This window comes from Psammomys obesus, unplaced genomic scaffold, assembly GCF_907164565.1.
Source record: "Psammomys obesus unplaced genomic scaffold, mPsaObe1.curated_primary_1811, whole genome shotgun sequence".
Lineage (NCBI taxonomy): Eukaryota > Metazoa > Chordata > Mammalia > Rodentia > Muridae > Psammomys > Psammomys obesus.
This window is the reverse complement of record NW_026585690.1, coordinates 4,214,264-4,225,190: the sequence shown is the minus strand read 5'-3', so window position 1 is coordinate 4,225,190 and position 10,927 is coordinate 4,214,264. Positions and strand designations below refer to the sequence as shown.

The window sequence follows — 10,927 nt, the reverse complement described above, 5'->3', positions numbered from 1 at the left end:
TGTAAACCTGGATAAAAACACTAGTCAGTAAGTAAGCCACATCCTAAATGCTATGCTCTCTTGAAATTTCCTCTACCCATCAACTTAGTCTATTATTTTTTAATTCAACCCCACTCAGACTTCCAAAGCACTGGCAGAATGCACCACATTCTATTCTAGAATGTAGCATGAACTATACCAGTTCTCAACAAAGGCTTTTCCCCTGAAATCTCATGAGAGAGGAATACACTGTTGATATTTCTCTTGGCAGTCTGATCTTCTCACCCCACCCCAGAGTAATCTATTACTCTGTAATAGATTACAGTAATAGTAATAGTAATCTATTCTCTGTACAGCATTCAAGACTTCTCTAGCCTGTAGCGCCAAATGCTTCCACATTTCTCCTGCTGATCAGTTCCAAAGGCCTCTAGACCACAGACTCCGAGTTATCACAGCCACAGCCCCACTACTCAGTACCAATAATTTTGTATCTGTTATTTTTTGGTGCTCTGACAAAAGCAGTTTACTGGGTTCACAGTTTGAAAGCACAGGCCTTCCTGTCAGGGAGAGCATGAGTCATGCTGCCTCTGCATTCAGGAGGCAGAAGACTATGAATGCTGGTGCTCAGCTTGTCTTTACTCAGTCTCTACGGTTCCACCGCATGGAACGATGCCGCCCACATTAGAGACGCCCTCATAAACCTGCCTAGAGATTTGCCTCCTGGTGAGTCTAGGTCCTATCAATTTGACAGTATTAAGAATACAGCAATGGGCCAGGTGGTGGTGCATGCCTTTAATCCCCTGTCTTGAAGAAACAAACAGAAAAAAAAGACAGCAATTTAAGGAAGGAAGCCATTTGTGGCTTGAGGGAGTATAGTCCATAGCAGTGGGGGTGTTGTGGCAGTTACAGTGTTTTTACCAAAACAGCTAACCTGGGCGACATATAAGCACAGACATACATAAGAATATATCCTTGTTCTCATGGACACATACTAAATAAATGTAATCTTTAAAAACTTCAGGTGTGCTATTAGTAAAATGAAAATAGAAAAACTTTTCACAATCCTATGAAGGTTAAAAAATGCATATTAAAAACTCCTAGTCATTTTACTTTGTATCCAACCACTAGGTGGAGGTAGAGGCTCATAATGTTAGTGCTACTTGGAACTTGGAAATTTGTAAGAGCTTCCTACCCAAAAGCTACTTAATCAGCATCTTTGGGGGAGGAATTTAGTAATCTACTTTCCTAAATCCTTTGGGTTATTCTCTGAAGTTAAGAACCACAACACATATCTGTATTTTTCACTACTTTGTTGGCAGAGAGAAAGAGTCAAAAGAAAATTCACACACAGTAACAACTATAATGTACTGACTGTTGCTATTATGACCACTATACTAAATGAAACATAAACACATATGCATATAAAGGATGTATCATCATTCTTATAAAAAATCTATGAGATAGTTATAATTCCATTTAAAAAAAAAGAAATAATCTTAAATTGAGTTATCTTGTCTGATCTTAATTCAGCCACTTAAGAATTTTGAATTTCAACTTAGGTCATTAGAATTACCTACTAAAAAATAAACACTGCTACCATACAGGAAAGGCCTGGAGAGTCCACCCCACTTTTCTCGGGTCAGAAGTATCTACATGTCAGCCTCTGAAACAGCAGTTACTTTCCATAGCACCCTTAGATAAATATGTCAATTGACCATGGCTTTATGCCATGAGGTTTCTTGTATGCGACCAGTTTGTACTTTGAAATAACCCTACCATTTAAGTGGAAGCTTTCTACTTAGATGAAGCTGGATAAAGTCTGTGGGGTTTTGTTTTGTTTTGTTTTTGAAGGGGCATATTTTGGTTTTTTATGTTTGCAGTGCTGGACATCATATTCAAGGCCTTAGGCATAATAAGCAAGCCACCTACCATGCCATACACCTCCTGCTTCCAAAAGGTGCTATGTGCTATGGACCTTGCCTTTGTAATTAATTTTAAGTGTGAAATGACAAATATTTCTCAAATATGTAGTTGTATAAGCTTAGGGAAGAATATATTATTACATCATACTTACAAACTGTTTTCCAATAATAAATTGTATTTAATTTACATATAAGAAGGTTAAACACAAGCAAAATTTTCCAATGAATTATTTCACACAGGTATATGCTTATGAATCTATTTAATTGTTCAAACTGTGCTAGAGAATACATATTTTAGATGACAATTTGCATTCAATTAAGCTGCAACACAAAAGATTCCCCTAAGAATTTCATACAATAATCTGTCAAAAAAGTTATCCAAGAAATCTAATGCCAAGTCTTCTGTATCCTATCAAAAAACATTTTTCATCTGTGCATCAATCATGTCACTTTCAGCAAACTTGTTTCATAACTATTAGTAAATAATTCCGAAATGTGTCCTTTGTAACTTCTAGTGAAGATATTCAACTGCCCTGTGTTTAGTGGTATGTTTTCTCTACACAGTGAGACATTAAAGAATAGTACAAAATGTGCAAAAGCTCAGCTCTCCACAGCAACATAAGAAAGAAAAAGAATTTAATTTACTTACTCTTGGAATTTTACTTTTTCTCCCCTTGCTTATGATTTTAAACACTAGAAAATAAACTCTTACATTTACATGTTTGGGTGGGCATGAGGATTTAATACTTAGAATTGAGAAAGAATTACATAATAATGGCAGTAGTGATGATATTCTAACTATTGAAAGGGAATGTTAGTTTTATACCATCCAAAATAAATCCTGGTTTAATTCTTTAGCAGGGAGTATAGCTTCTGGGTCTAAATGAAGAGCTTCCAAAGACAAAGAGCTGCGTAGTGAGCAGTGACTCAAACTAGTCAGGGTAGCAAGAATCGGGGGTCAGGGCTGTTTTCACCATTTTGGTCTCACCATGATACCTAAGTGGGACCATGGTTGTGTAGCACTTGTTTCTGTCATACGTGTAGCATGTCTCTGGAACAGCGCTGTCTTCGTTGCAGATATTGCTCTGGGTGGCAGTAACAATGTGGTCACCCAGCTCCACCTCCACAGGATCGCATTTCTTACAGCTGAAAAAAAATAATGTGTGTTAGAAACCCACCAGCAAATGTTATCTCAACACACAAGTCACTATAAATGTCTACCCATCTGTTAGTTCTTGCAGCTGTACCCTGTAACAAATGATGATTCTTTCCAGACCTAATCATCTGCACAACAAGGCATACTTTACAAAATTCTTTATCTTCCATTTACAAAAGTAGATGAAAGTAAGTAATGTAATTAAAGATATGATGATACAATCATCTTACCTATATGGTACACCGGCTTCCGCTGTGTTAGTTTATCATTAGCTGCAAACTTGTTTCAATAAATTCAGTTTTAGTGACAATATATACATATATTTATATGCAGATATACATGTGCATAGATATATATTTAGGGAAAACAGTGTCTCGCTGTGTTGCTCATGCTGGCCTGGAACCATCAGTACTCTTATTCCTGCACCATCCTCTTGAGGGAAGTTTGGGGGGTGTTTTGGTTTTTCAAGACAGTGTTTCTATGTAACTCTGGCTGTCCTGAAATTCACTCTGTAAACCAGGCTAGCCTCAAACTCAAAGACTGTCTGACTCTGTTCTCTGAGTTCTGGGACTAAATGCATGCTCCACCCATGTCCAATAAGAGAATTTTTTAAAACTATTTAACATCGGATTTTATCATCTCCAAAGAAATACATGCATGCTAAAAGCTAAATGCTACTTATTTAAATGTTGAGATAAATTGGCCCCTTCTGTATAAATGACAGAAATTTCTTCTTTCGAATAAATTTATCACTACTATCTTTCTGTAACCAAGTTTTATGAAGTTTTGGTACCTAATTATTAATCTAAGAATTACTGTATTCAAAAGGTCTGATATTATTCAATGTTTATAACCCAATGTGTTTTCAGAAATATTATTATTAACAAAGTTAATTAAAGCTTATTAACTTCAATATATACATAAGTATGAAGGAAATTCTTACAGGTCTGACAAATGGTACACAAATTTCGTTCTCACTGGAGAATTAGGATCCGAAATATTCTCCCTGTTGTTCAGAGGGACACTAGAAAGAAAGAAAACAGTAAAATAATTAATACAAATGTTGCTGTTTCTGGTAGTAGAAGTCTTGATAGATTAGTATTTACTATTTAATTAGAACAGTAATTATCATGACTTTGCTCAATTGTAACCATTACTCAGGTTTTACAGTAATTTGTTAAATATCAGTTTCCTGCTTATAGACTAGTTTTTTCCTAGGCTATATAGAGATACATGTGTGGTGTGTAGGTTTTCATTGCTTGTAGAATGAATAGATGAAGAGATATTATATTTTTAAAGATATGTACATGATAAATTATAAATTTTTATTTATTTATCTTACTGTATTGGTGGTTTGTCTGCATATATGTCAGTGTGCACCATATTTATGCAGTTTCTTTGGGGATGTTTTATTTTATGGTTTTCTGGGAAGGGAATTTTTGTCTGTGTTTGAGAGTAAGTTTTATTGTGTTTTGTTCTTTTGTTTTAAGGGATTGTTTAGTTTAGTTTTATTTGGTTGAGTGTTGAGATAGTGTTGAGTGTTGAGATAGGTTTGCTTCAAACTTACTTTGTAGCAAAGGATGACATTGAACTCCTGACTCTTCTGTCTGTATCTCCCAAATGTTGATACTACTCATGCGTGTAATCATCTCCAGTTCAGCACATAATTACACAATTTAGATTGTATTCCCAGTACTAACCTCAATACTGGCTATTCACATTTATTTGTTTGCTTGTCTATAAATAAAGACTTTGAATAGATAAATTTATCTCTTGTTTGATTTGATTATAAAGGCTCTTAGGATGTTAGAAAACGTGTTAGCATTTATTTATTTGTTACATGTATATGTTGATAGTTAGTGTGTTCATGCCACAGAACATGTGTGGAGGTCGGAGGCTAACTTGCAGGGTTAGTCCTCTCCTTCCAAGTGCAGTGTCCTGGAGATCAAATAGGCAAGTTGTCAGGCTTCACAGCAAACACCTTTATGCACTGAGCCACCTTGTTAACTCCAGAAAAGGTTTTAAATAATGGGAATGACAGGGAAATAAACATAAGAATCTACTGTGAGCCAAATACTGTTCTTATATAAATTATTATATTATATAGGCAGAGCCCCAAATGTGTGTGTGTGTGCGTGTGTGTGTGTGTAATATCCTTTTTTCACAGCTCAGGAATAAGGTTCAAATTAGGTAAGAAAGTTGCATAAAGCCACCCCATTACAGTAAGTGATAGAGTTAGAAATGGTGTCATAATGACACAGCAATGGCAATATACTTTCAGAAAGAAAAAAAAAATCAGGAAACATCAGTACACATCAAGAAAAGTGTCGTGAAGTAACTAGATTATTTGATTTCAGTGAACAATACAAGTAAGAGATGAATTAGAAAATCATGAAAGCAATTGAAACAATTTTTCTCCTGGAGATTCAAACATAAGTGGTTCTTCAATATTGTTTATGTGCAGTATTGTGGACTAGCTCCCTCCAATTACATATCTGGGAGAATCTATAACTTCTAAGAGTTCTGTGAGCATGATCTGAGTAAAAAACTTTGTCCTAAACTTCTGTAAAATTTCCTCAGCTTGTTAACAAAACACAACTTTCTTTAAGTCATGATTCAATCTCATTAAAGGTGTTACATGTCAAAAGTAGGTTAAAGATGCTCCATTTAAACAAGGCAGCTGCTTTCAAGACTCTTATAGGGAACTGTTTCAGAAAGCCTTTTATAGGAGTCAACAACTAAATTTAGACACACAGACTGAGGAAGAAATAGCCAATTGGAAAGGGGTGTCAGAAAGAATTCTTGAACAGAAAACCCAGTAGATGTAAAAACAGAAAAGGTAGAAAACACTGAATGTGGGGAAATAAAGGCACACTGCAAGACACCTGGGTTGTTTGTTTTTCACACAGAGAAAACAGAAGAAACAATCTTGAGAGTTATGCTAAGCTTTGTAGGGAGGCAGGACACATTTGTAATACATACTGATAACAATATTGAATAAAGCAAGCACCAAGAGCATTTTTTCAAAACAATGATATAGTTAGTTATTATTAGTTAATAATCTTGTTAAAATATGTGAAAGGACCCATACAACCTTAAAAACAATAAAAATTCTCAATTTTTTTTTACAATATCCTATAAAGTAGGCTCATTTTTTTTCCTCTATTTAAATCTGAAAAATTTTACGTTTGCAGTGAACAAATAATTTTATTATTTTTAAGAGTACACAGTTCAAACTGATGCAGCCAGATCTTGAAACAAAAATTTCTGAGCATCATACTTTTCCCACTGATAGCTGGAATTGACTGCTATGTTCTTTTCCTACGAGAGGTATCAGATTGGAGAAAGCTATTAAGGTGGGACTATTTAGCAAGAAAAACTTGTCACTAATTGGATCAAGTAAAAATTTTATTTCTCAAGTATTATCAGTATTCTTGATATTGATGAAGAGCTACCAAGTATATAAGTCTGAGCTATATGTTAATAAAATTAATAGCTCTGAGTCCAACTTATGAGTGGGAAGTCAATTCATCAATTTAAATGTCTGTCTTTATGAAGACAATGTAAAATATTCAATGGTTAATAAATAGAACAAGAGTAGAGTGTTTACTGTTATGTGCAGTTGCAGTTAAAGCTGATTAAGAATAGCTGAGAGTTCTGATTCAAACTGAAATCTCTGCATATAAACTAAATAGGAGCCTCTGGTTCCTTCTGTGTCTGCCCTCAACTTCTCTAAAATTTCCTCAGCTTGTTAACAAAACTCATTCATTTAAGCCATGATCCAATCTCATTAAAGGTGTTCCACGTCAAAAGTGGGCTAAAGAAACTACATTTAAACAAGGCAGCCACTCTCAAGACCCCTGCCTGCTACAGAGAGCTGCTTTGGACAACCTTGCATCGTTGCCTTTAAAAATAAAAGAGTTTAATAAGACAAAGCATCTGCTTATAACAGAGAAAAGAAATGTGAATGCCACATACACAATTCGGATATTTCTCTCCACAATGTCTTCATTGGGATCCTCGGCGGATCGGATGACCCTGGAAGTAACTCGGGTACACATGCATTTGTTGTCAGCAAGAACGGTCTTTCCATCATCACCTTGGGTGTCAGAGGTAAAACATATCATGAAAAAGGAAAACAAAAGACTGTTTCCTTGGAATCATGGCACAGGCCTGCACAGGCACATTCCCCGGGCTTGGAAAATTCAGGAGGGAGAAGAAATTCAAGGCCTACCTGGACTACCTAGTTAAATTCCAGAACAGCCTGCATTATATAAAGAGATATTGTGTATGTATTAAGATGAGTGAATTTGTCTTTTTTACCTGAAGATATCAGACAGATGTAGCCAGGCTGTCTGACAGTCACTAAACAGCTATGGCTGGTCCTGAACTCTCCACCCCGGCTTCTCCTCCTGAGGACTGAGTACCAGGAGGGCACCACCGTTCCTGGATCAAAAACTTTAATTTTTATTGTTCACCAGTCCAAGTCTTTCTATTTGTTTTCTTTTCAAATATAAGAGAACAGAGACAATCTAAATAACATCTAAAAGGAATTTTCTTTCTCTTCATTGGAAAAACTAAAGAGAAGCTAGACTGAAAGAATTCTGACATAGCTAATGCTTTTAATTTTTAGTGATGTCACCTAGTAAAAATGAGTGATAAACACCAAAATGAAGGGTAAAACAGAAATCGAGACTATTCCTCAACCAAAGCAATCACCTGAAAGGGAACAATATGAAGCTTCAGTCTGTATAAACCCCACTGGAAACACTGAGTCCCTCCCAGAACTCTCATTTCATCTTGTGAAAACTTGTGTCCTTTAAATTGTATTGGAAGAAGCATCTTTTCAAGACTATGTTATTTTTGTAAGATTTTATATTCTCCACAACAACTTTCCCAAACTATCTATATTGTTTATCATAATAATAATCACACTACACAGAGTCAACCAAAAAAACTAACAGGAGCTATATTAATATTTCTTAGAAAAACTATATTAAAGGGCAGAGTTATATCAATGTAAAGTACTGCCTGCAAAGTTTTGCTGCAACAACAATTTAGAAAATATTGTTAGGCATAAGTTCAACTTAATGTACAATGTTACTACAGAGAAACATTAATAAATGTGTATGTATGTATTAAAGCTTTAACTCTGAGAATCAATTTTCACTGTCTGATCTGTGTATCACACTGAGAGAGTGAGTAAATGTTACAAAGAATAAACAAAGAAAATTCTAATTATCTGAAGTTGACTAAATAACTGATAATTTAAGGGCCAGTAACAGTGTTATCTAATAGTTTTAGTTAAATAATAATGATGTGCAATATGTCTTTCCCCATAAACTCTAGGTAAGCAACCTTTAAAATTTCCCGTATTGAGTTTCAACAGAAAACTCATGAATAATCACTACAGTCAAACTATAAAGGTTAAAGGATCAGAACATATATCATTCTTCTCGGAGACCTAATTATTACTGAAGGTTAGCTCACAAAGCAGAGAAAACTTTACTGCAATAGTTTTGTCTTAATGATAATAAACATTACATTTTAAGTACAAAGTGAATAAATTGTAATAAATAATAAAAATAAAAAGTGAAAACCCTGCAGAAAAAAAGATTGTTGTTATTGCACTTGTGTCTGAAGAACAATGTATTAGTGTGCTATTATTCATAAATTCTTAATAAACAATTTGCTACAAGTCTGCATAGTGCTGGGGAAGAAATGTAGGATATAAAGATTTATAAGATATAAAGCTTATTAATGTTCTAAAAAGAGTAAAATAATTCAAATAGTATTCTCTTCCTTATATCTGTGTCCATAACTCTTAAATGCTTTTCTAAATGAAATCTACATGAGCATGTAAAGTCTGATCAAAAAATGCACATTAAGAGTCAAGAAAATAGGGAGGGAGGGAGGGACTGGGAGGGAATGAGGGAGCGGGACACGGCGGGAATACAGAGTTAATAAAATATAACTGATAAGAAAAAAATAAAATTCAAAAAAAAAGAAAAAAAAAGAGTCAAGAAAATAATTTAAATAGGAAGTATTTAAAAGAAAATAGCCATACTCTATAAGGGATATTTATTTCCTTTCTAGAAACATAAGAAGAGATCATCATTAGTATTCATATATTTTTTTAAAATTAGGCAGTCTAATATATCTCCCAGAAAATGGACAAATATGTTTGATTTACCAAGACCTAGACTGTAATATTTTCTTCCTAAAAATAAGCACTTTTCCTGACCAATTCTTTTACTTAAAAGCATTCGAGAAGTGGTAGATGTACAATAAGGTGTTTGTTAACTTTGAGTTAAAACAAACAGAATCACAAAGCACTGCATTGTGGCTATGGTTGCAATGGGTTCACTAAAAGGTGGCTCCTCGATACAGGCAATACCAGACAGCAGTTAGGAATGCAGGCCATATAGTCAAACTACCCAGGTTCTACCTACCACTTGCTCCTGTGTGCGCTTGGGTAAATTATTTCACCTCAGTGTCAAGTGTTTCAACTTGTGGGAAATAACAATAGGAATATGAAGAAATGGGGATTGCGAACATTGAGAGGGATATCAAAGGTAAAGCTCTTAGCACAGTTCCAAAACACACAGTTCAATAGAGATATCTGGGCAGTTACGATGGCACATACTTGTAATCCCAATATTGGGGAGGCTCAGGCAGAGGAATTTGAAGTTTGAGACCAACCTGGTCTACATAGTGAGATCCTGTCTCAAAAACCAGAAGACAGAGAATAGCTGATTTATATATAGTTAAATCTATTTTATATAGATATGCCTATAGATATAAACATGTTTGTAACAAGTGTTTATATACATTTATGTTTTGTTACTAGCATTTCATATTACTTTAAATATCATTTTTGAAATGTACATGTTATTAATAAAATATAAAGTGATTACTCTTAATTCATCTCTGTTTGGAAAAAAGAATATACTTCTCTATTTAGAATATGTCCCTTAATAACGTCTGGAAGATGAAAAAACAAAATAACAGAAAAAACATCATGGAAAGCACTAAACATTTTTAAAGGGTCATAATGTAAGAAAATTGTTGAAATTGATTCCATTTCCCTGGGGAGATAAAATCAAAATATATTCTATATCATAATTACCATAGTTATTACTTCGCTTCTCTAGAATACATAGAGACCCAAGCAGAGGGCTATTGAGGTTTAAAGTTATGCATGGAAATTTTTAAGTGTTGCTACATATAGCTACCTCAAACTATTTGTTTTCTTATGCTATAGGCTGAAGTAGCCAAACAGAAGAAAAAAAGAACAGAGAATGCAATGAGCCCTGTCTGTGTATATACTACTGTCTAATAAGGTTAGATGTAACTATCTAGCCAAAGAATAAGTTTAAGTCTTTAGGCCTGAAACACATGCCTGTTCTATATTTTCCCTTTTATCTGGCTTTATTGTTTAGGTACCACCTACCTGTTACAAGAAGAGCCTTAACAAAAACGGCCAGGACTCCCCAGAAAACCAAGTGGGTCTTCATCTTGTCTTCACTTTTGAAATACTGAAGCCAAAAGTGAGGGCCAAGGTGTGTGTGTCTATAAGGAGGGTGCAAATGATGCTGCTTCTGCTTTCTTAAAATAACACCCCGGGCATCAGACGAGCTGCAAGCAGTCACAACCGTGGTTTAGGTTTGAGCTGTATGCTACACTGGATAGGAGCACATGGTTCATATTTAGGTGTTGCCTTTTAATCTAAAGCTTTCCTGCAAAGCTGGAATTTGATGAATCATCTGTGTTTTGCACTTAGGGAATAGCAATGTATGAACCCCGACACTAACAAGAATGTCAAGTCAGGACCCTTCTGAGAATGATTAATACGAGATTTCAACTTCCT

The 10,927-nt window shown here is 34.8% G+C and overlaps 1 protein-coding gene across 1 annotated transcript; it reads right to left on the bottom strand.

Annotated features, from left to right (window-relative positions):
• Positions 1–2,144: 2,144 nt before the first annotated feature.
• Positions 2,145–10,683, bottom strand: Jchain (joining chain of multimeric IgA and IgM). The gene is made up of 4 exons (XM_055596401.1): positions 10,511–10,683; positions 7,036–7,156; positions 4,001–4,081; positions 2,145–3,047 (listed from the first exon to the last, which is right to left on the bottom strand). Exons 1-4 carry the CDS (start codon positions 10,572–10,574, stop codon positions 2,834–2,836), a joined length of 480 nt encoding a protein of 159 aa, XP_055452376.1. The 5' UTR covers positions 10,575–10,683; the 3' UTR covers positions 2,145–2,833.
• Between the last annotated feature and the right edge of the window lie 244 nt (positions 10,684–10,927).